This window comes from Lepisma saccharinum, chromosome 2, assembly GCF_977018435.1.
Source record: "Lepisma saccharinum chromosome 2, izLepSacc3.1, whole genome shotgun sequence".
NCBI classification, from domain to species: Eukaryota; Metazoa; Arthropoda; class Insecta; order Zygentoma; family Lepismatidae; genus Lepisma; species Lepisma saccharinum.
Genome location: NC_139230.1, coordinates 206,860,847 through 206,886,805, shown reverse-complemented (window position 1 = coordinate 206,886,805; position 25,959 = coordinate 206,860,847). Strand labels below are relative to the sequence as shown.

Sequence of the window (25,959 nt, the reverse complement as noted above, 5' to 3'; positions counted from 1 at the left end):
TCCCGTGTCGCTTGTCCCATTGGTCTGAAAGTTTTCTTATACTCATCTCGATGGCACTCCCCTTGTCATTTCATGCAATCATCATTATCATCAGTGCCGCAATTAGTTTAAAGCGGAAGAAAATATACAGTAATTATAAAAATATAAATGCTTCAGTGTGTATATCTTTAAAATAAATTATGATGATCATGATAATAATTATGAACCTAATTCATGCATAAAAATTTAGTTACCAAGAGCATTCCACGCGTATTTTTTTCTCCCGAATTATTAATGAAAGTATAACGATAACAGGACGTGGTCGACTGTCTAGAATGTTCGTTAATATCTTCGCGACCACTGTACCAAATATTATAGCAATTATCACATTCATAGAAATGGTTCATGTAAAAGAATCAGACGTTGCAGCGAAAACTCCATTTACGATTCCATTATAAGCAGACGAATACCATGCACCGAGACCAACACCAGCGCCTCTAGCGGTATCATTTTGTAGTGGAACCAGCCAGAGAGGCCAGAACCGTGCCGTTTTCCACACTACGTTATTCAAGGCGTTGTACTTGAGCGTAGATGTGAATCAAGCCTTAAGGGAGAAAGAAAAAAACGAAATAAAAAGAAATGGTAGAGAATGATATAGAATACAATAAGTGACAGAGAGATACAGACAAATGAAAAGAAAAGGAAAACAAGTGAGAGACAGAAGAAGCGAGACAACACACATATGCACACGCAGAAAGCGAGAGAGCTATAGAGAAAGAAAGATGAAAATAAATAGAGAAGCCGGAAAGAGGGAGATAAGATAAAAAGACAGAGAGATAAATAGATAACCAAAGAGTGTGTGTGAGAGAGAGTCAGAGAAGAAGAAAATAAATATAGAAGCCAGATAGAGAGAGAAAGAAATAAAAAGCAAGAGAGAGAGAGAGAAGGAAAGAAAGAAACTTGCAAAGCGAGAGAGAAATTTAGAAGAAAGACAAGCAGAAAGAAAGAGAGAGAAGGAATAGAAATAGTAAATCGGAAGAGAGAAAGGATTAAAAGAAACTCAAAAATTTGGAAGGAAACAGAGAAAGAAATAGTCCAGAAAAGAGTACGTAAACACGAACGAAAAAGTACTAAAACTGAGAAAAAGTTGAAAGCTGGAAACAAGATACGGTAGAAGATATTGACAAAATAATCGCAAATATAAGGGAGGGAAGAAGGGGAAGTTGGCATTTTTTATTATTATTTCAAGGATGAGTGGGTCAAGCGTCCCCCTGCAGACGCCCATGAGTTCATATGATGAACTGAACACAATAACAAGACAACACAATAATAAAAAAAAAAGTTGAAGATTATTTTTCTTCGTAGAAAAAAGCACTGCGTTTACCACATTCCATGTGTTCTATTTCTTTCATTATGTGGCCCCTTTCAAGGCACTTTGCTCTTTTATAGATAAGAGGTCCAGAGCTGTACCCCCCATAAATTCAGACCGTACCATACTCGCATAATTTTGTGCATTTCATATAAGACACCTTGGCTACAGCAGGCTAAAAATGTGTGGCGCGTAGCCTTATTGTCGGTGTAAGTATATCTAATTATATAAGTATTCATAGCATTGCAAATCTTTATTTCATTAACAAGCAAAAGTTGGGCCCAGCCCGAAAACATCGCTACGCCCCTGGTTGAGTGCAGTTGCGAATGATTTTCTCGCCGCGGACTTTCATGAGAGAGAAATATTCGTACGTGATGTTTGGACGAGACAATAATTTATGACCACTTCCCCGTAAGCAGTATGCTACGCATAAACGTACGTACGCAGCCAGTTTTTACGCTTCTCTCAAGTCTGAAGAACTCGCCGACGGTGACGCAGAGCAGACTAAAAATGTGTGGCGCGTAGCGAGAGACAGACAGAAGCAACATGGCTGCACCCACTGTGAGAATGTGTGAGTGTGTGGGAAAAGTTCGTGTGTTTGAAATAATCTGTGTGTGTTTGTTAGTAACATTCATTTTTGAAACTTCTGCATATGCTGAAAGTAACACCAAAACATGTGATATGCTGTATAAAGATGGGACTGAAGCTTATTTAGAAGAGAGATGGGAGGATTGCATTAATTACATGGAACTTGCTATCCAGGAATACCGTGCCTTCAAAAACACTATAGTCAATTGCCGAATTCAGTGCCAAGAAGACGTTGACAGTTCTCCATCTATGTTTGATAATAACATAGAAGATGTGCAGTTTTATGAGAAACTTGTAAGGAAGACGCTTTGTTTATTGAAATGTAAGAAAATGCACTTTAAAAACCAAACTAATACAATTCCTGCCGAGGTGGAGAAGGATTTCGAAACACTGAAACCCTACGATTATTTGCAGTTATGTTATTTTCAGGTTAGTAATAAACATATCTAACATTATAGAAATTACACAGGATTCTGCCAGATAAGTTCCCAGAAATATAATACGTTTTCAGCAATTGCCATTTCAATGAAATCTGGTTCTTAGATTTCGTAGGACCAGCTTGGGCCCTTTAAACTCGATAGTATATAGTACTTTGTTGATTATACCACCACCACCAAATATAGAACAAATAATTACACGGTCCGAGCATAAACTGCAGACCTGTCGAACAATAGTTGACTGTTCTGTTTACTTTTTTGTTGTTTATGTTTCTGTTGTTCTGCTCTAATATCAATGGGGTATGTGTTTTAGTGTTATGGCAATTGAGAAAAAAAAATATATAGCAGAAGGAAAATCAAGATCGAGATCTTCGTTTTATTGTCAGCAACATTGGCAATAGAGTAAATATTTCCAACATTGGCAATGGAGTAAATATTTCTAGCTCAATTTATCATTGACATAGGAGCATGCAGGTGAATGTGCTGTAAGCTTCATTCTCAACAACCTTGCTTCTTTATTTAAGACCTGTGGAGGAGATAGGCTATTATTAATTTTATTTTGTAGCATGTTCATTGTGCAAGATAGTGATTTTATGAGTTAAATGAAGGGGAAAGTACATAACTTTTTATGTGATTACTGAATTTCCTTAGCAAATAGTACCCAATGCCTTAACAAAAATAACACTATTCACTGTGCTTAACAGAAAATGTGCATTAAGTGTACAACACTTCTGTAATGTCCTTTGTTAAAAATGAGTAGAAATTCCTTTCAGACAGACCATTTAATTTTAGGAATGAATATCACAATTACGGCTGAAGCATAAATAAATATCCATAGATGTGCTTTTGCCATAAATGTGGCAATAGTAATGTACTAATAGTTGTAGGCATTATCTTCATGAAAACTGAGTTGATAATTTTATCTGAGTCGCTCAGTTAAATCTAATTTACATTCAAACAATAACATATTGTATTGCGTGTAATTGACAAAGTAATTTATTATGATCAAGTTATGCTCATAGGATTAGGTAAAGTTAGATATGCTTGGATATATTACTTTATGAATAGTATTTTAACATTTTCATGCTTATGAGAAACTGGCTCTATGGAAAAGTGTGTGATACATTAGAATACATTTCGAACTTGACAGTGAATTGGATTGAAGGATAATGGGATCCGTTTACTTACCATACCCCCCACCCCCCCAGCGACAGATTTTGATGTTTTACGTAATATAAAATTAGTTGCAGCATGCGGAAAACTCGTAACGGAGGTATTTGATCACAAAGTATGACCAGCGTAAGCAAAAACCTGCCATTTTGGAGTGCTTTCACCGCTTTTTATTATTAAAACAAACCCTTTGTATGCACACTCAAATAGCGAAAGAACACGTCGATAATCTCAATAGTGTACCTAACCTAACTAAGTAAAATTATAGTTGCTGTTGTAGAATGTCGTTTTTGGTGCTAGATTCACGTATGCGAAGCCTTCAGGCTGTTCTCCTTCACAGTAAAGTAATACACTAAGATAACACATTTCCGCGAGCTAAAATCAACAGAAAACATTCATAAACAACAAAATATTCATATACCATGCAAAATATTTAATTTTCTCTACGGGGTTCAGAGGGTGAAGGGTACCGGATACTGAGCAACATTGGTTTGTGTGTCCCTAAAGTAGGAGAGAAGCCCCAAAGAAAATATCACAAATTGTAAGATGGCATAAATACAAGCATTCAAATAAAAAGGAGGGATGGGAGATAGTATCTTGCTAGCTTCCCTATGGAGATTTAGTTTTTAAAACAGTATCAAGAATTTTTAGTGTGTGGACACTGTTTTTGTAGGTATGCACATTTGAACGAGTGACATGAAATCTTTAATTTTTTGTAGAACTTTTGGTGTAGTACATACATTACCATGGACTCACAAGAGAAAATGTTTACTCTGAAAGTACATATATTGGAATACACTGAATTACATATCCAACAGCCATTATAAAGTGCTCCCCGTAGCATGAAGGCATATAAGGGGTGTGGGGTTAGGGCCCCACACTTTCTTGATCTCTGCTGAGCTGGGAGTGATGTGATAGCACCATACAGGTCCTCCAGGTACCCACTTTATAGGATGCTGGGTGGGTGCCAGAGCCGCTTGAACAGGTTGAAAAGTCCCAATTCTCCCTCGGCAGGGATCGGACCCTGGTCTCTCGCATGGTAGACTGAGCTACCACGGTTTCTTAACAGCCATTATAAGAGAACTGGGAAAACATCTATGACAGAAGGTTAACACACTAACAAACATTACAAAACATAATTAAGAAAAATGGTGTGTTCAAGAAAGTCAGGTCATCATCCTTGATAGGGTGAAAGGAAAATATGGAGGAGGCAGTTTTTGAGGAACATTATACACTCAAGTACTTTCTACTTCTTCCCTACATATCAGTATGTTTAAAACAGCCGTTCCATATACTGTTTTTTAAATGCACGATGGTGGTATACCATACCTAAAAATATTGGTAACATGTTACTTGGCCTAACTTGTTCGAGTATGATATCAAATGTACAGATACACATAATTTTAAGCATAAAAATACTTTATGCTCTTTGGTAACTGAATATGTTATGAGTTCTCAACTCCCATTCTCAGTGCCAAAGATTTGGGGAACTTATGCAATGACATACTGATGTCTCAGCTTGGCACATCAATGTTTGATTGTGTAAGTTCTTCATCTCTTCACCAGTTGTCCACATCATTTATATTTTCGGTACTACTTCCATATAGTGGAAACACCTAGAAATCATTTCTTTTGTATTTTTTTACATTGCTAATGTACAATTCTATATTGCGTAACATTTCGTTAGGTATAATAATGAATTTCTAATGAAAATGCTGTCTATTTTTAAATTTACGAGTACTCACTGTTCTTCCTTTTTCTGGTTGTGTAAGACACAATGTGGAGATAGCGTACTGGTTCATCGCACGTTGTGGCAGTGTTTTGTCGATTTGGAGTGTATATGCAGTGTTCCAACCTTCTTCACCGAAAAATACCTAATTTCGTGGCCGGATTTGAAATTATGCTAATACCTCGTTAGTCTCACAAACCATTGGCGTTAGCCCCACAAACCATTTCCAGTTAGGTTAGGTGCGGTTAGGTTAGGCAAACTTAGTTTGAATTTTCGAAAAATAAAAAATCTTGCAACAAAAAGGCGTGTTTGGAAACATTGACAGGGGGTTACATCATGAAAATCCATGTACCATACTTGACATATAGAAGCAAATGGAACCAACAGGAATTGCGTGTCAGAGAGATATTTTTATAAAAAAAAAAAAAGATTTCATGCTAAAAAAATATTACACAGCAAAAGAAAACACATTGAGGAACTTCAACGATGATACAGAAAGTGATTTCCATAAGTAGTTTCTTCTGTAAAAATGAAGAAATCCATTTTCACTATATGGAAGTATTACCATATTTTCTACATGCTTATATGCATATATGTGTGATTTTGAGTCCCTGTACACCCAAGGGAAAGTGGAAAATTTTGTAGTACCCTTAACCCTCTGTACCCCCTCCAGAAAGTGAAATATTTTGTATGGCTTGTGAAGATGCGGAAATGTGTTGTTTTGAAGTAAAGTACACCTGTTACCTTAGCGTGTTACTTTATCGTAAAGTAGAACAGCCCAAAGGCTTCACGCAAGTGAATATATCACCCAACCTGACATTCCTCAACAGCAGCTATAATTTTATGTGGCTATGCTAGGTTTGGGATTGGTAGTTAATTTCAGCGCGTTCTTTTGCTATTTGAGTGTGCATACAAATTGTTTTTACTAATAAAAATCAGCTAAAGTACTCCGAAATGGCAGGTTTTTTCTTACAGGGGCCATATTTTGGGATCTAATATCTCTATTTGTCTTGCCCGACCCTGTGGCCAAGTGGTTAGCACATCGCGCTGCGACGCCAATGGTCCCAGGTTCGAATCCCGGTCGGGTTTGGTTGTTTGTGAATGTCCATTCATCAATTTCATCATTTCATCACTCATCCCCATCTTCGCAAATTAGCCAAGAGGCACAAAACGCGAAGTAAAATAAACTAAATCAATCAATCAATCTATTTGTCTTTTCCACATGTTGGAACAAAGTTTATATTACATAGAACATCGAAATCTCTAAATTAAGTAAAAAAATCAACATAATTCATGAGGGGTGCAGTGGGTCAACAGCCCCAATTTTGCATTGTTTATGAAGATTCTGTTTAATGTGAAGAGTTCCTATTGTTTCTGACTCATGGAGATATGCTATAGCAAAGTAGTTTTTGTTTTTATATTGTACTATTTACCATGTGTTCATGTCAGTACCGATAGTATTCCTACATTTTTGTTAGGTTAGTGTTAATACTGTTAAAATCTTGCCATATTTTTTGGATTTATGTGTGCATACAACATTTTTTTATTCTTTCAAAGAAAATAGTGAAACTGCTCCAGGATATGAGTAATTGGACAATTGCTGGTCATACTTCGGGACTAAATATTTAGGTTATCCATGGTTTCTGCATCATGAAATAAATTTCATTTTAACATTAAACACTGAAATCTGTTGATTACATTAAATAAAGTTTCAATGTTCGAGGCTGTGCAGAAAGTTGTGATCCCCGTATGTGTATGGTGTTTAATTAATACTTACTGTGTCATCTGCGCATAATATTTTTTTCCATCCATACTTTTTTTTTTTTTTTTTGCAATAAGTGGCCTTTGGGTTACTTGATTGATTTGGTTTATTTCAATTAGATTTTCTGCCACTTTTGGCTAATCGTGAAGATGTGGATGAGTGGTGATATGATGAAATTGATGAAGCGATACTCACAAAGAATGCCCAGGCCAGAATTCAAACACTGGACCCCTGGCATTTAGCATGCTGTGCTAACCACTTTGTCACGGAGGTCGCATGTCTTTCGGTCACTGTAGGGCCTCCCCGGTGGTGCAGCGGCAGTGGTAGCGTCGTTGCCTTGTAATCAAGAGGTCCCAGGTTCGATACCCGGTGGAGACACATACTGGTTCAGATCCCACTATAAACTGTAGGTCCAGTCCCGATTAGCCTTACTGTGCATAAAGTGGACTTAAAACACAAAATCAATCTTTCGATTACTGCTGCCGTGTATATGTATAGATCGACCACAAGGGAAAAAACCTTGGGATGAAAAGTCCCCGTGCAATTTTCCCTTCATCCCTCCACCTCAGGCCATAAGGAAGCATGGTCAACTCTCCCCCTCCCTTACTCGCGGGAGTACGGTGCACAGGAGTCGCGGGTCTGTGCAAGTTGCTTTGCTTGTGGTTCCACTATAGTAATGCTACCATGTCCGATAGAATATCTTCTTTCTTTGGATTGGAGGTTTCATTTGCATTGCAGGTATGTTCAGTTGCATTTAGGGCAACATTCATAAACTCTTCTATATGGTTTCCGCATTCATCCATGTAGATTAGATTAGATATTTTAGGTTAGCTAGCTTTGTTTGTCTTGTTAATATCTCTATATATATTCATGAATATCATGCTTTCCTTTCCTGCATGAGTATTCAGTGTTGAACAGTTATGAAATAAAAATGCTACAAAGATCAACAATTGATAGCTTTTAAATGTTACTTTTTGGTGAACAAATTTCCCCAATTATTGGATTCCAGAATCAGAACTAATGCAACCGAGTTACAAAAGGAGTTTGTTGATCCCGTGCAGTGGCTTGGCATATGTTCTGGAAAAATGGCATGAATTTGTGTGGGTGTGTTTAGGTTAGTGGAGAACATGACATTTTTGATGAAATAACAATTTTAATGTTTTGCAAGTTATGATTACCTTTTATTTTCAATGTTGCTGTCTTTGGGGTTAGTACCTGCGTAGGTGCTAGGTGAAAATATCATTACCCATGTGCAAAATTGATGTTTTGAGGAAAGTAATATTTGAAGCTCCAATTTTTAACAACTTTTAATGTGAAGAAGTGAGTTTAGATTTTAAAAACTTTAAAATTATTTAAATTTCCATAAATCATTCATACTTTTGATATAAAATATTTACTAAAAACTAGAAGAAAAATACAGGTAGATAAAAACAGCTGGAAATGCACCTACAGGCCTTTTGGCATAAGGTGACAGTAGTGCTCAATGACAAATTCACTCCTGAAATGTGGTCTGTGACAGAAAAGTTGGAAACTTCTGATTTATGTTATGCTCCCTAGGTTAAGTTTTTGGGCAAAAAAAATAAAATGTTCATTTAATGCCTGGTAATACTCCCATACATGTCAAAGGCCCTCAACATATGTGTGTGCAGGCACGTATCCAGAGGGGGGGGGCTTAGGGGGCTCGAGCCCCCCCCCCCCCGAAAGTTTTAGGTTTACACTAGATAAAAAGAGGTTTTTGATTTCTTGTGGTGTGAAATAAAATAATGTGACAATAATTTAAGGAGAGAAATAATTATCAAGGCAAGACGGAGAATGTTCCGTAACCCTGTTATTGATAATAGCACGTATCCAAGATGGGGCACAGGGGGCTAGACCCTTTACCCAGGAAATTTTTCAGTTTACGTTAGATAAAATTAGGTTTTTGGCTTCTTAAATAATGTGAAAATAATGTAAGGAGAGAAATAATTATCGAGGCAAGACGGAGCATGTTTTATACCCCTGTTATAGTTACTGGCTCGAGCCCCATCCCCTCCCTCAGGAAATTTTTCAATTTACACTAGATAAAATTAGATTTTTGGCGTCTTGAATAATGTGAAGATAATAAATTTATAAATCTGAGAGAAATAATTATCGAGACAAACCGGAGAGTGTTCTATAACCCTATTATTGTCAATAGCACGTATCCAAGGTGGAAATCAGGAGGCTCGAGCCCCCCTTCGGGATTTTTTTCTGTTTACACTAGATAAAACTAGGATTTTTTCTTCTTGAATAATGTGATGATAATTTGGGAGAAATAATTATCGAGACAAGATGGAGAATGTTCTATAACCCTGTTATTGTTAATAGCACGTATCCAAGCTGGGGTTGAGGTGGCTCGAGCCCCCCAGGAATTTTTTTTATTTTACACTAGATAAAATCAGGTTTTTGGCTTTTTGAATAATGTGACGATGATTTAAGGAGATAGACAATTATCGAGGCAAGACGGAGAATGTTCTATAACCCTGTTGTTGATAATATTGCACGTACACTTTTCTTGTGCTTTCGGTGTTCTCGCAGCGCACTTGAGCACTATGTAGATACTTGTCAGCATTTGGAAGCTGCACAACAAAGGTAGCACCACACTTAGGGCGATTCGTTGTAACACAGAGAAGATATAAAATTATCTTCTCTGTGGTTGTAATTTCTAATTTCTGGAAGGAGGGAGGGGGTACGTTCTTGAATGAGAGAAGGAGTCAACTACTGGCGATATTAACGAATCGTTTTATCTGCGGAACGTTCTAGAATATAATGAGGATATAAATACGCGGATTCAATTTTTCGGTTGGTCTGTACAAAGAATCGGTTAATGAGATTTCAGAGGTAAGTGTGACAATTCATACAGTCGTTGGTGATCAGATCAGTCAGCGTCCTCTGATTGCTTTATAAGATATAGTGATTCGAAAATGAAGACATTGACGACAGCAAAATTTCCCGGGCCTCAGTGTAGTGCTAGTTCGTTTCGAGGGCCGAAGAGATCAAAGGTCTCTCTTTAAAGTGAATATTTCAGCAGTACCGGATATTGGAGTGGTTTATTAAAACAGAAATAAACTGCATAGATCAACTGAAAAGCAAAGTTTTGAGTGATGATTTAGTTTTGCCAGAACTAAATTTCGTATATGCAGTCCGAGAATTTCATGGTATAAAAAATACTTTTGTGTAAGCCTACTGGGTTCGAAACACATTCAAACACTTAACTACCATAAAGAGACAGCCGAAAATTTTATGAATGTCGAGAAGAGAAAGCAAGAAGATGTTGCATATGTAGACATTTTAGGCGGAAATTGCAGGCTCTACCAGGACCCAAATCAGGGCTCTACCAACTGAGCCACCTAGCCATCCTTGACTTCAACCGATTTTTCGTTAAAATGTCTACATAGTACATGTCCTGTGTATATCAAATCGTAAGGTGTTGCCTGTATAATGAACAAGCACAGAAAATATAGGAGAGAGAAGAAAACTGAGGAGCATTATCACCGGTTGAGGATAATTTTTTCTGTGGTCAACAAGAGCTACTACTTCGAGGTGACAATGACAGTGGCCTAATAAGGGAGATTTCACACCCTGTCGCCTGAGGATTTCACAAATCGAAATTAGGTTTGTGCGGCCTTTTGTGTCGCTACGGTGTGAAACGTTGCTGTTGATTGGCCCACTCCAATCGACATGCATCGCGTGTCCCTTCGGTCCGAAACCTTCCTAAGTCTTGAAAATCCAAGTCACAAGGATGGAAAATTAGGGTCTTGTTAAGGTTAGGTGCGAAGGCAGGCAGACGACAGCACCCTAAAGGATCATATCCAAACCTGCAGGAAGAACGCATCTTACTTCAATCTCCAATACGATGATAAAAACTTCTGGTGAGTTGATTTTAAAAAATGTCCGAGATAAAGAGAGGCGTGCCCAGAATTTTCGGAAGGGAGAGGGGGAATACTGAGTCAAATGGGGTTATTACCTCACCAAACCTCCCTTGGACACGTCACTGGAGATAAATGAGTAAGCATTTCATCATACTGGGAGACGAAACATTAGATGTGTTGGGAACGGAAGGATTTTCACTGTGCATTAATTGTTTCGTGATCCACCTGTATTCGAGAAGACTTCCTTTGTTTCGTGCCGATATATGACAAGACAGCGGAAGCTGTGACAGGCATTTTTGAACACTTGTGAGTGCTAAGGCCTGAATCTGAACAATTTGGTGGGTTTCGGCTTTTATAAAAGCTGAAAAATGGGAGGACAAGACACGTTAGTGGTGTTCAGGCTCGAATCAGAGAGAAATATTCGAGAGCTGTCTGCGTCCAGTTCGCAGCCCACAATTTGAATCTCGCGTTGTCGAGTGGATTGTCCATCCCGTGCATGTGTAACAGCTTCGTAAAAACACTCAAAGACACCATAGATGTTTTTATGTCTGATAGATGAAATGGACAAACACACATACTGATATGGCACACAATATTAATGCATGGAAACAGAGGAGTCGAGTGGTAAAAAAATGTTCCGATTTCACGTTCTGATTAAAATGACAGCCTTACAGTGGCAACGATTTAAGAGATAGTTGTTCCCCATTTTTTATTTTTTTGCCTCAACATTATGACCTCTTAATGTTAAGCCTTGGCTACCAAGAGAAAGTAAACTTTCCTTGCAACGCCCTCCGCACCCCCTTCCCCCCGTTTTGGAACCCAATTGCCACGTCTGGTCTTAAACACACAATTGTGAGGTTCTTACTATACCCCTTAAAAAAATGGTGTTGAGCCCCCCCCCCCGAAAGGAATTCCTGGATACGTGCCTGTGTGTGTGTGTGAACATCTTGAAAAACTCAATTGGATATGAGGGATGTACACCTTGTGCTGCAATGTTGCAGACCAACGAAGCTCTTGCAGTCGACTCTCAGACAGTATAATCCTCTGTGGAGCTTGTATTATGTTATCCATATATTTTTGTGATGGTCCCTCACCCATTTAATCTTTTCATCATTCATCCCCATCATCATGATTAGCCAAAAGTCGCATCATGGAAACGAAAGTAAATCAACCAATCAGGCTTGAGTTATCTCCAAAATTTAAGCATGAATTTGGCAAATTTTTATTGCAGTTTGTGTAGTGCTGCAGTGTGCCATGTATTAGAATGGCACCCAACTTTGAAGCTATTGTATGATTACATTTTCTTGTGTTAAGTGGTACATAATTCTGTTCAGTGAGGGATTTTGTGTGCATTAGGAAAGTGACCAATATAAAATATAGTCATCATAAAATTCCAAGCACCTTATGCTGGGACAGAAATTGTTACAGTGCAAAAAGTAACTACGTAGATCTCCAGTAAAATGTGTTTATGTGCAGTATCTGCATCTTATTTTTAAAATTAGAATTTACAAGTTTCTACAGTGTGTACACTTATTCATTAGCACTTTACATACCTCACGGTAAGTTGAGTCTTTCATACTCGATAATGGTACATCCTTGACAGCCATAATTATGGGCCATGTTGAATGTCTCTTGATATTGTACTCATTTGAACAAGTTTATTGGTTAGAGGATCTTCAAACACATTGAATTTGATACCATACATGTGTATCTTTGGCCACTTTTTTAATTTGATATTAATTTTGAAGTCAAATTTTAAAATTAAATTTTAACTAGTTCAATCTATCTAAACGTCCCTGAAAATGTAGGAAGTGTACTATACAATTACATGATGTCCGATAAAGAAATCTCAAAAAATTATATCCGCTATTTTGAAAACCTGGCTGCATCATGTATCCTAAGGGATATATTTTTGAGAGAACCTCTGAACCAATATATTAATTTTGTGTTTACGTATGAGCAACAAAATTGAAGATTTCACATTTCCTTCTTCAGGTTAAAGCTGGCTCGGTGACTGAACTTCAGTGATTGAATTTCAATCTCGCTACCAAACTTTCCAGGTTCAAGTCATAGCATGGACAGGTTAATGTCGGATTTTTTTTTTTTTTGTTAAAATTAATGTTCAGTTATAAGATTTCATTTATTTTTTTGTAAAATATTTTTTATTATATTGTTATTTTATTTAATATATTCCACTACAGTTAAGAAAATGGTCATGGCAAAAAGACCAATAACATCAAAATTTATCTCAACATATTAGCCTTCATTTACATAAAAAGTTACGAGAATAGAAATAAAAGTAGTTCAGTCTTTCAGCTGAGGTGGGACTCTCCCAGTGGTGTAGTGGTAATGCGATATCCTTGCAATCAAGGGGTCCTGCATTCGAACTCCAGTGGAGGCACATTGCATTGGGATTCAGATCGCACTTTAATCTCCAGGCTCAACCCGTTTAAAGTGGCCTTAAAACCTCTTTTTTTTTTTCTAAAAGAGAACCGATACATATGATGTTAAACGAATCAATATCAGTGGCCATCTTGGAAAGTTAGCCTATTTCATTGTTTCCTAGAGCCCTCTGATTAGGTGCTGGAAGTTTCATCTGGTCCCTCCACCTGAACTTTCCATCGGGGGGGGGGGGGGTAAGGGTAAATTTGGGGCTAAAATTGGTCCTTCTAGAAATACTTTAAGGGGATGTTGCGGCTTGTGTATATATCAGTGCAACAGTGCATAATGGATTCTTCCTAGACTTTGCGTCGGGTATCTAGCACATTAAGTGGTCGACTCACAGTCTCACGATATTCCACCATAGAGGCATCTCCAATGGTGTTGTCCTTACTTCTTGTCGACTGGTCAAGGGCTCCTGTATTCGGTTTACAGTGCAGAATGGTTCAGGTCCCACTTTGAACTTTAGGCCCAATGCCTATCAGCCTATCTGAGTGTAAAGTGAACCTAAAATTTAATCACTGTAGGTTCCGAATATGATACCGTGGGTCAGGGGTAGAAAAAAAAAACTATAACTAATTTAGGTGCCAGCCTCTTTTGCTCAGTAGCCAGAATTTTTATTTATTTTTGCAAATACGAACTAAGAAAGCCATGAATCCAACTAAGATGTAGCTACTAATTTTGAAACGCGATCTTAAAACATTTAATTTATTAATTAATACAAGACTGGATTAATGTAATTAATTCTTGCACCATAGTAACATTCCTAAAGAAGGCTCAACCGGTAACAGCATGAATAACTATACAATACATTTTAATATATGGCCGACTCTACCATATTATTTTTGCCCTAGTTGTTATTATTCTTGTTATATATGTATATGTGTGTGTATGTGTCCATCTTATTATTTTGTTTATTTCTTTTCCGGTTGATATCCTGACGTAAAATGGATTTTTCTGTATTCAGGACTTTTCAAATAAATAAAATAAAAATAAAAATATTTCTGCAGATTTCAAAATTTGCTTAGCAAGGCCAACAGTGAAAATATTTATAATGCAAGTTTATTATTCTGATTTAATTATACACGTGATACAGAAAACACACACTGTACTCGTTATTTTTTTAACAAAAAGTAATTGAAATTTCCATAAGTGGACTAGAAATATTTAAAATATATATATTTTTTAGAACTGAATTAAAATGTTCAGGCACCCTGTACTTTTCTGCCCCTGCCATGCCCCTTATTCCATTTTAATCCAATCGCTATTCCATCGTTTCCATTATCTTTATATTCGCCCACAATATTGACTACGCTCCAAATAAAGTACCTAATCAGTGTTTTTAGTATTTTGAGAAAGGCAAATATTTTACGTTGTTCTGTAGGTAAGTGATGTTGGAGGAAAGAACCTACTTTAATGTGAGGAGCAATTTTTATTTTTTTCTGGTCTTTGCTTTTCCTTTCATCTCCGAAACACAGATGACATGCAGTCTTCTCTCTGTTTACTTTCTGCTTCTGACCTTGAATGTTTAGTTGAACTTGTCAAGGTCATTAGCGGCAGCCTTCGAATTTTGTATCATCCTTATAATGACTACATTTATAGATCTATCGGACTTCCAACTCTGTTATTTACTAAAGCAAGCGGCTAACGATCTACTTTCGTGTGCGTACATGTTAATATTGAAAAGAGCACATAACAGGGACGTCGGAACTTATTTCGGAGTGAGGGGGGGGGGAGTTCTCTTCACACACAAAATAGTCTCGCTCGTCGCCTAACTTCTCGCTCCTTTTTTGGAGAGTTACTGCTTTTCAGTCGTCGTTGCGGTTAATCTGATTTTATCAATATGTGACGTTAGAAAAAACTTTTCGAAATTGTCATAGATTTTCAAGAATCCCACTTTTAGATATTGTCAATCGTAATCAACATTACATATTATTTGGAGCTGGTTCCGTGCGTTCATTTCGATCTTCGGCCGAGAGATCGGGAGAAGCGTGGCCGGCGGCGCTGACGGAGATGCCGACATTTGCGGCCTGTAATACCCGCTTATTTTTATGGACATATGCAGACATTTATATAAATATTGCAAAACGAGCACTAACCTTTGTTATAAGAGAACGGTTTTAATTTTTGTACCTTAGTGGCTGTATGTGCTGATGATTTTGACACGCCCAACTCCTGTGAAACACGGCGTAGAGGTTTGTTTGGAGAACGTTCTAACGCTGCACCAATTTCATCGAGTTTTGCTTCGGTTAGAATCACTCGTTTTTGCTTAGGTGTTTTAAAATTTAACGATCCAGTTTATCGTAATTTAAGGAGAAGATGTCTAACCGTATCTCTATGTGGAGGTGAAACGCTTGGGAATTTATGTACAAATTGCCTACACACTTCCCGACACGAGTCTGTTTTCACGTAAGTGTCATACATAAAAATTCTTTGTTCTAAAGTGAAACTTGAGCTGGCATTCCAATCGTCTCACTGACACAACACACACACACACTGCAATAACACAAGTAACGACAAGTAACCAAGAATAACACTCTTGCGCACAGTACGAAATTAACACGCTCTTGGTATACATCTGTTCGCCACTATATTCACAGCTCTGTCTTAATCTAGTCGTGAAGGAACAAAAACTCGAGCTCGAAGATTTCGGATTGCAAGGAAGCTCACGAAAACCATTGACTTTTGACGGTTTCGTCTGCAGCGTAATCTTGATACAGTGTTGCACATTCGAAACCTCCAAACGATCCCATCGATACAAAAATTTTTCAAGGATATAAACTATAGCAGGACGTTACTGGTCAAAACTATGATTAAAATGTTTTATTATCTGTGGCTCTTAACATCGTTTCTAAAGCGTATTTATTTGTGTGATGAATTACAGAAGAACTTTTGGGTGTTATAACAGGTTAGTGCTCGTTTTGCAATATTTATATAAATGTCTGCATTAGTCCATAAAAATAAGCGGGCATTACAGGCCGCAAATGTCGGCATCTCCGCCAGCGCCGCCCGCCACGCTTCTCCCGATCTCTCGGCTGCAGATCGAAATGAACGCACGGTATATAGTTCCGAAGCGGTGAAATTGTCCCCTGTCCCTTTAATGATAAGACGGCTGCATTAACCACTACGCTATCGACGGTAAACAGCCAATTTTTGTAATATTAAGTTTTTCTCGGAACCGTCACTAAATTATTCCAAATAAACAGTTAAAGGATGATACAATTCATCAAAAATAGTCTTAATTCTCTTTAAAAACTATGTTTCTCTTTTCAAAATTTCTAATAGTCACATGGTTCTTGGAAAGGCTGGTAAGGCAAAGCTGACCCCTTCCAGGGCCATCCCTAGGTGGGGGCATATAATATACAACCAAAACCTACAACCAAAATATTTCAGAAGTCTGAAAAATCAAGGATTTTTTGTTCCTTAGTCTAAAGTACAGGTGTTCTATAAAATCACAATTTCATGCTACTACCTAAGAGCAATAAGCAGAACATGTTGAAGGTTAAAACCAAGAATTATGTGAGCTTGTAAATTGGTGTTTCTTTTCATGTTTTCATTATATTTAATTACAAAACTATGTGTGTTCAATATCAAACTATTGGAATGTGGCAGATTTTAATTATATACAATAATATTCTCTATCATCATTCATTTTGGTTTACTTTTCATTGAATTTTAATGCTGTAGCGAATTTATATTGTTTCGTAATAAAATAACATATCCACTTCCTGACTTCACTCTATAATTAAACGAATATTTCATATGAACTATAGTTGATTGAAATACACGATCTTAATTTAGTACTTGTTTACAATATGATTTAAATAATTTTGGATACTTTCAAGTATGTCAAAACAGCCCATAAAGTTATGAAAAAAATCAAATTAGTTGCTTTATTGGAACCACGAAGACAAGGTCATATAAATCAGCAATAAACTGGGCACAAACAATTATTTTTATCTGGCGCGGGACCCTCTGAAGGGCTGGACCTCAGGCGAGTGCCCGAATCGTACCCCCACCCCCTCCTTCCTCCAACCGATGCGACACAAAATGCGGTGCGATGTGTTACACATCGTGCGATCACATTTTACATTCAGTTTTAAATGTCTTACGTTCAGACAGAGGCGATTACTGTAAAACTATGATGATGATAATCATGAATGAAGGAATCATGTAGGCTATGTGCTTCCCCGGAAATCGAACACCTTGTTGTTAAGCTTATAATTTTCGCGGTTTTACTACAATCGCTTCCTTTCGTGTAAATGATCAAGGAAAATTTTATTCTACTGCTTACCTCAAAAAAGACATCTTTTGTGCTGGTTGTTTCACTCTTCCCCAGCAACCACCTTTTCATAATCAAATTTGACATACAGGGGTGCACATCCCCCAGGCCAATGGCGCATCCCCCCAAATCATATCATTCGCGCCCTCAAACCATATCGCAATCCGCACGATTTAATTAAGATAACAGGGGGCCCATCACTCAAGACCCCCCCTAAAATCGTTCATCATAATCGAGAATATCGCTTATCTTGTAATCTAACTATAGTTTTAACACTTCATATTCACCTCATTAAAGCACCAAACACGCATCCCAGCAACTCATTATTGCGAGCGAAACGAGCAAGAAGATTTTTTACATCCATTTCTTTGCAGGCTTTGAAGAATATTAATTTAATAGCATGTCAATACTTTCTTAGTCTTTTCCAGCCTCTCCTTTGGCACGTTCGGGGTCGAAATCGTGTGGATCGCTAAATACAGTCTCCAAAATTTAATGTTCGAACTCTCTCTTCTCTACAGAAATCCCTTGACAATCTAAGATTTAACACTTTATCAAGAGCTTCATATCTCTACCTTTAAATTTAATACTCAATCAATTTTAGACTTACTGTTGATATTGAAGAGTGGATATTATGTTCTCCAAAAATTTAATTTTCTGTCTCCACACTAGAATTTCCGCAACAGTCTAAGACAATAGCAATACACAAGAATTGGATATTCCATCAATTTAATGCTCAATCTCCCCCCCCCCCCACTTTCGATAATACCCTTAAACACTTTATTTTCTTCATCTAATGGATTAAATATGGTGCTTTTACATATATTTTGGAAAAACATATAAATGTGGAATTTTATATTATTTGAAGGAAAAAATCCCCCCAAAAATGTCGATGGCGCACCCCTATTCACATATTAATAATGATACGATGTGGTGATCGACGGACGCACTGTTTCGATGCACCGGGGCGATTCACAATAGATAACTGACTAACTGGCCAAACCAAAACCAAACTTCAACTGAAAAGTTCCAGACAAAACGTGCGAAACGCGCATCTGCTTTTACTTAACCTTCATATTCTCCCGCCAAAGAGGTTGCGGGCACGAGGCATGCAGAGAGGGGGAGGCCAGGAATTCGTCAAAGGACATTTGGTTCATTCACGGCACCTGTTTCGCAGAAATGTGTCAGGTAGTATCTATAGGCTGAGTGCACCGACCTCTGCCCCTCTCCCCAGAGTATTGTTACAAGGGAGCGCACCTGTACAAAACCTGGTGGATCTCTAAACAAAAATAGCAAATTCCTCGGGGGAAGGGGGTAGGAAACAATTCAAGTTCCACTTTATTTGACGAGACCAAACTGCCATTCCTAATCTGCTTAGGGATCTGTCAGTCACGTACTTCCTGTTCTTGCTGTTAGCAGAAACTTGAGGCCAGGTTCATTTAACGAGTGCAAAAATATAAGTCTCAAATTTTCTTCAGAATAAAAATGTTAGAAAAAATATAGCCTCATTTTTTTAGGGTGCGACTGGGGGGGGGGGCCAAAAGACCATATTGCCCTCCTCGATAACGAGTGTTGTGCAAGTTGCCCCTTGGTTCCAACGTCCCTGGCACATAATTTTATTTACTGTATGCAGGGTTCGATAATTTACTCGATATATATTTTACGTAAATTCACTAGTTTACTACTTAATTTACTACTCCCTCTGTCCCATAATTATTGTCCGGTACACCTTTGTTTGTTGTCTCATAATAATTGCTCGATATTCAAACTGTGACATTGCTGTATACAGAAGAAGAACATGAAACACGGGAATGAGTCATACAACTTTATTACTCAAGGATCAGTACAAATTGGGCTTTCCATCTGCCTCTTCGTCTGTCATTCCTGTACTACCATTTTGGCACACCGGACTATAATTATGGGACAGAGGGAGTAGTATCACAGATTAGAAATAGGTTTATAGTATAGTAGTATATTATACCGCGTTTGTTACAACCTGTCCCGGTTCCCGCGCTAGCTGGTCGCTGGCTTTTCTCCGTGCTGGGGAAAGTCAAAGCCAGGCAGCCAATTAAAATACGTAACGTCTCAACAGTGTCTACGTAAGCGCCTCGCTTCTGGCTTCCATTCGCTCCTCGCTGCCCAGCAGACGATTTTTTCCTCGTTTCTCATTGGCACCGAAACTGTTGACCGATCGCTAACGCGGGAAACGGGACAGGTTCTAACAAACGCGGTATACTTGGCGTAGAAAACAGTTTGTTTACATCAGTTATATACAGTGATTGTTTAAAATTTATTCATATTTACTTCAAAACAATAGGGTGAATACAAATACATAGTTCTATGACATTCTGGTGATAAATTTGAAATTTATAAAATTACACTCATTTAATTTAATCTTGAATGTGGTCTCTCACTTATACCGTATACGTGTTGATGAATGGATTTCTGTGTTTTCTGTGCAATTATGTGAATTATATTTGTGCGTAGTAAAAAAAAAGTTTTACCTGGGTCTTCAAAACATATTGAGAGATAAAAAAGTGCTTCCTTGTGCTTAGCACCACGCCATGAAGGCGTATAGGGGGTGTGGGGGTAACGCCTCACACTTTCTTGATCCGGTCGTGAGTGGGGGTGATGTGATCAGCATCACGCCCCTGACCGCCTTTAGTCCCCAGTGTTTCCCCCGGGTACCCATGTCATTCGACGCTGGGTGGGGGCCGGGGCTGCTTCCAACGTTAGAAAAGTTCCCGGATTTGAACCGGCCGGGGATCGAACCCGGGACCTTTTAGCATGGTAGTCAGATGCATTCCAGATTTCTAGAGGCAATGATTTCCAAGGACAGGACCATTGAGCTTGAGCCACCGCAGGGGTGTGTGAAAGCATCATATACAAGCTGCCGCCCAATGTTCTTGCTTTAAAAAATTTCAGTTCCACAGTAAATAGAATAATAGATGGTGCTTTGTCTGGATTGTTATAGCTTTCTGAGGCATCCTCATAAAATCTTTCATTATATTTTTTTTACGTAGTTTACACTTTTATGCGAATTTGACACGTCAAATAGGAAAGGGTGTTTTATGTGTAATTTCTCAGGCCTGATGGTGTAAGACAATGGTGTTTGTAATCTGGCATTAAACTAGAGCACTGTGAAACAAATTACTTCTGTTTGTGGACCATTGTTATTACAAGATCGCTGTTCAAATATAGACAATGATAATTTCGATTGTTAACAGCATAGAAACTGGATTTACGTATATTCACACCGTTCTTTTTTTTCAAACCCTCGACCATTCCGATATTTAAATATATTTCAAATTTTGATGTCTGGAGGGATGGCGTTCCCACTGCCACTTTGAGCACCAACTGGTTGTGTTTCATGTTCCTATATTAAGAGTAACTTTATCAGTGATTTCTTCTGGGGAAAAAAAGTTCCGATACTCTTCAACTTGGTTTGTAACTGTTCCGGATGTTATTGTGTACATCATGGGCATCCGAAGGGACCGTCTAGTGGGTCGTTTGAGCCCCTTGGATTAAGGGGAAATTGCCCACTTCTCCTTCCTCCCTCCCTTTTATTTGTAACACTGTATTTTTCCTTGTATCTTCTTTCTAGTGACGATCTTTTCTCAGTTTTAGTATCTATTAGCTCGCGTTTACTTCCTCTCTTCTTGGACTTCTCTCTTTCTGTGCTTTGACTGTCAGTTTATTCTTTCTCTGTATTATCTTCTGTTATTCCTCTTCCTTCTCTCTTTTATTCCTCTTTCTCCTATATTTATTTTTTGTATCTTTCGCTTTTCTATTTTCTTTCTCTCTTCTCTCTGTCGCTACTCCATTTCTTTCTCTCCCTGTTTCTTTGTTTTCTCCCTCGCTTCCTCCCCGTCTCTCTCTCTCTCTCTCTCTCTCTCTCTCTCTCTCTCTCTCTCTCTCTCTCTCTCTGTCTCTCTCTCTCTCTGTGTGTTTGTTGTTTTGCTTCTTTATTTCTCTTTATTATTTATCTGTGCCTCACTCCTTTTTCCTTTTCTTTCTCTGGCTTTTCTAATTCACCTGCTTTCTCTCAATCTCTCCAGCTTCATTCATTTATCTTTTTCGTCCTTCTTCTGTCTTGTGATGACATGGAAGGAAACATGATGTCAAAATAAGGATGCAGCTTTTCTATTTTTATATCCTCTTGGAAAATGTACTGTAGGCGCTCATGTAAGAACTACTCAAAATATTGTGATATGTTCACAAACGATCGTGCATCCATGAACACACACTCGTTTTTTTTGTTTTTTTGTTAAAATAAAAAGTTATTAGTTTTATTCTCACATTTAAAAAGGTGCCGGTATGGTACCGTTGCGTTCCCTATCGCCAGAAGAAAAGCAACAAGCAACAAGATTCTGAATAGCTATGAGTTGTTTTCCCATTTGGTTTCCAATTCTCCCCGACGACGTAGTGGTATCGTGGTCGCCTTTTAAAACCAGTGCTCGAAGTGGAAATTCTTAGCGGGGGATGCTTGGTCATGTTTGGAGATAGGTGGTGGGAATCGGGGTATTTATCCAGAATTTGCCATCGGGGGGGGGGGGGAGTTTAAGGGTATATTAGGAGCCAAAATACCAAAAATGGGCATCTGAAAAATTTTAGGGGGGGGTTGAAATTTTAGGAGGGTATTGGGGTGTATGGATGAATCACTGGGAGAGAACTTGTGTGGATAAACATGGAGACAGTGCAGCAGGTCCAGGTATACTTGTGTCAATTATACTAGCGCCAGTTCTTGCACTGACCATTTGGATTCGGATAACAGAAAGCAATACGGAAGCAACAGCACAAGGAGCGATGCGCAATTGTTCCCTAGAGATTGAATAATCAGCAGTGTCCGTTGAGAAATTGAGCTCTCCTTTCTCTCTGCCATGGGAGTAAAGTATCATATTCAGTGTGAAGTGCTATAGTCATCCTGAGAGTCTCCCGTGCGAGCCAACTGGCTCCAGGCGTCGGAGGGCGTGATGGCTGGGTGTTTGAGGATCAAAGTCACGTATGAACATTACATAGACGCCGGTTCTATTCCAAGAAATATAAACACGTGGAATAAAAAGGAAAAGGAAAATAAACTTTCGGCGTTACCAAGAGAAGGCAGGAAAAGTCCAATGGACTTTAGTTGATGACGAGAGCCTGGCGTAGGCGTACCAAAGCAAACTTGCCTTGAATGAGCGTGTCTGGCTTGGCTTTCTCTGCTTGTTTTGCTGGCTGGACCAGAACGGGTCTGGTGCGGTACACATCCACCTGCTAACAGTTCTTAAAACTAATTGCTAAGACCAGGCACGTATCTACTATCTGGAAATGTATTTCGGGTGGGGATCAAAGTGTGTCAGAAATATTATTAATAATAATATAAATGTTATAATAAGTATATCATAATTATATACAATAAAATTAAAATAATAAAGTAAGTAAATGAATTAATATTGTATTATTATTACATGAATGGGTAATAAGACTTATAGGAATATAGATACAACAGCATGTGTTCATTATCTAGATTACGTGTAGTTAAGATCGTCAAAATTTGTACAAGAACAACTGCCCTGGCAAGGAAATTAATGTTAAATAGATAAAGAATGGAATATTTATTGAATAACAAAAAAGGATGCGAGATACAGTTGAAGAAAAGTGAGGTTATTGAATAATATTTTATATATAACTAGTAGTGTACATAAATTCCTTCAAAGTCGCAATAAAAATCCTTGCCTTCCATTAAGTTCGGCGGAAATAAATAAACCCTTGTTATGCAAGAAATACTAAACAAATATATTTTCATTATGTAACTTTAGTACTTGGTAAGTCTTTCCAAGGGATTCGGAACCCCCCTAAATACGTCCTTGGCTAAAACCTCTAAACCTGGCCTTCCTAACCTACAATTCCGCTTAGTTCTAATATTCCATATGTGGTTAGGAGGACAAGGGTGTTAGTTTTAGTTACTGTTATCAGATGGATGTGCCCCGCATCCGCCCCCTCCACTCTCCGTATTCGGCAATGCTCCGTTCTGGAGTTGTAGAGTGATGATGTCAGCAGTCTGTTAGCCCCAAAGACTGTTCAAAGGGAGAGCTGCGGACTTCTACCGTAGGCGTAATGACATCACAAGACGCCACATATATAAAAGGCAACCTGCTTTCAGAAGCGTTCCTATTGTTGTCTGGTTTATTAAGACTCAAACCATGCTCCTGCTGAAAGCGATCTTAAAACATGCTTCGTAGTATCGAACTTCTTATGCAAGGACGGCGCTTAACTGCATGTTGTCTGCTTGGCATCCTTCGTCATTCATCAAATAAGAATACTCGGGGTGGGGGATGCGAGTTAAAGATAGGGGAAAGCATAAGAAGCAGCAACTACTGACTGTATTTTTCCTTTAAATTTCTACATCCCCAAAACTGACTTAGTAAGAACGATGAATATTTAAGGTGAAAAGAAAGTGATTGATTTGGTTTATTTTACTTCGCTTTTCTGCCACTTTTGGCTAATCGAGAAGATGAGGATGGGGGATGATATGATGGCATTGATGAAGGGACACTCACAATGAACATCCATGCCCAGGCCGGGATACGAACCCGTGACCTCTTGCATCGTAACGCGCTGTGCTAACTACTCCGCCACGGAGGCCGGCGTTTTTTTCCTTTCTTTTTTTTCAAATATGTATATCAATGTAACAATTATATCCACAAATATTAAATTTGGAAAGAAATTTTAAACTTGGTTCAGCCAGTTTGACTGCCAAGCGGAAGACTCAGGTTCTATTCCTGGTGTGGGTGATCTCTGTATACTTTACGCCCACCCGATTATCAATATATCTATAGCTGATAATCTACCGATCCGATAATAATGGCGAACGTTCTGTGAAAAACCAACGTATATAACAAGATGCTATAGTAGGTTTTGGTTTGAAGAAGGAACTACGCGTTTGGGCTTACTTTTTAATGCCTTGGTGCATTAATTTAATCCTTATTTATGAACATAAAGACAATGAACAATGGCAGAATCCTTCTCTCAGTTACAGTCTGTTTTTAGCAATATCATAGTGCTAAAGTTATCGGCAAATCTACCAATACACAGATATGCCTATGTCGGCCGATACCGGTAGAGCACCAATTAATCTTCCCCCGGGGGGGAGTGGTGGAAGCTTATCACATCCCCTCCGTTTAGTTCACCCCTTGCCAAAAGAGAGAACGTTGGAAAAATATAGGAGTGGCTACAAGAAAAGCCATAACTGGGCGTGTAACGCACCCAGAAATCAACCTAACTTCCACGTAGAACATTCCAGTAACTGCAGCCTTGCAGGCCAACGAGGCTCTGGCGCCTGAACCAACGACCAGTATGATTCTCTGTGGGGTCGTTTGTCTCTTTACAGCGTCAACATTTAACTAGGGTACGGAGATTTTATCCTCGGAGACAGTATTGTTGTAGTTCTTGTTGAGGAATGTGTGACTATAAGTTTTCGAAATTTGGTGAATTTTTTTAGATATTTAATTGTAATTTTTACGGCCCTGTCCTCTGTATTGTGCGACAGGCAGCACATGAAGTGGATAATGTTAACTGGGGGATGTTTGTTCGAGCCTTGGGGTAAGCTGGGGGGGGAGGTGCTCTGCAAAAAAAAATCCCCCCCGCATCACCCCTCACTTCGAGCACAGGTGACGGGAAAATAGTTGTATGTGCTGGTGTGCCCGTAATATAGAAACCAGCCAATCAGTCGCAAGACATAATCCTGTACGAAAATCCTTGATACGCCACTGAATCATCTCCATGTTTAAGTTGAACGAAAGGCCAGCATCTGAAAGACGAACGCGTCCTTCCGGCATTGCAATTGCAGTTAAACTGTGCAGCAGCTGCATCACACAATAGACATTTAAACAGAAGGACTGCCGCAGTTTAAGTTATCCAGTTTTGCCACCCCACATGTCTTCCCTTGATTAGCAGAGAACAGAGTTCTGGAAAAATCATTAGTCGCTGCTGGTGAGAGCGGAGATGAGCGATTTATACGATCTGTCGAACAGTAATGAACAGAAACGCATCATCAGCAACTGGTGAATAAGTAATGTGATTTGTTGAATCTGCACTTTTGTGATTTACTCATAAATGTAGCACTTGTGGATTAAATGAACGCACGCAGGCATACACATTTTTTTTTTTAATGTTGTATACTGAACTTAATGGAACACGTGTGAATTCGGGTTTTGTGTTAGGGAGAATTCACACCGAAGAGACTCGGCAAGCGACACTTGTTTCTTTGCTCAGTTTGCATGACGGTACCGATATAATTGCATTAATCAGTTTATTAGTCACCCGAAAAAAACAACAA

The 25,959-nt window shown here is 38.5% G+C and overlaps 1 protein-coding gene across 1 annotated transcript in view; it reads left to right on the top strand.

The window, feature by feature from the left end:
• The first annotated feature begins 1,859 nt into the window (after window positions 1-1,859).
• The window catches only part of LOC145984284 (prolyl 3-hydroxylase 1-like), a 91,675-nt gene continuing 67,575 nt past the window's right edge, over window positions 1,860-25,959 (top strand). Inside the window, exon 1 of the mRNA XM_083117923.1 lies at window positions 1,860-2,365. Coding sequence (XP_082974049.1) covers window positions 1,895-2,365 — 471 coding nt within the window. The 5' untranslated portion in view covers window positions 1,860-1,894. The remainder of the gene's footprint in view (window positions 2,366-25,959) is intronic.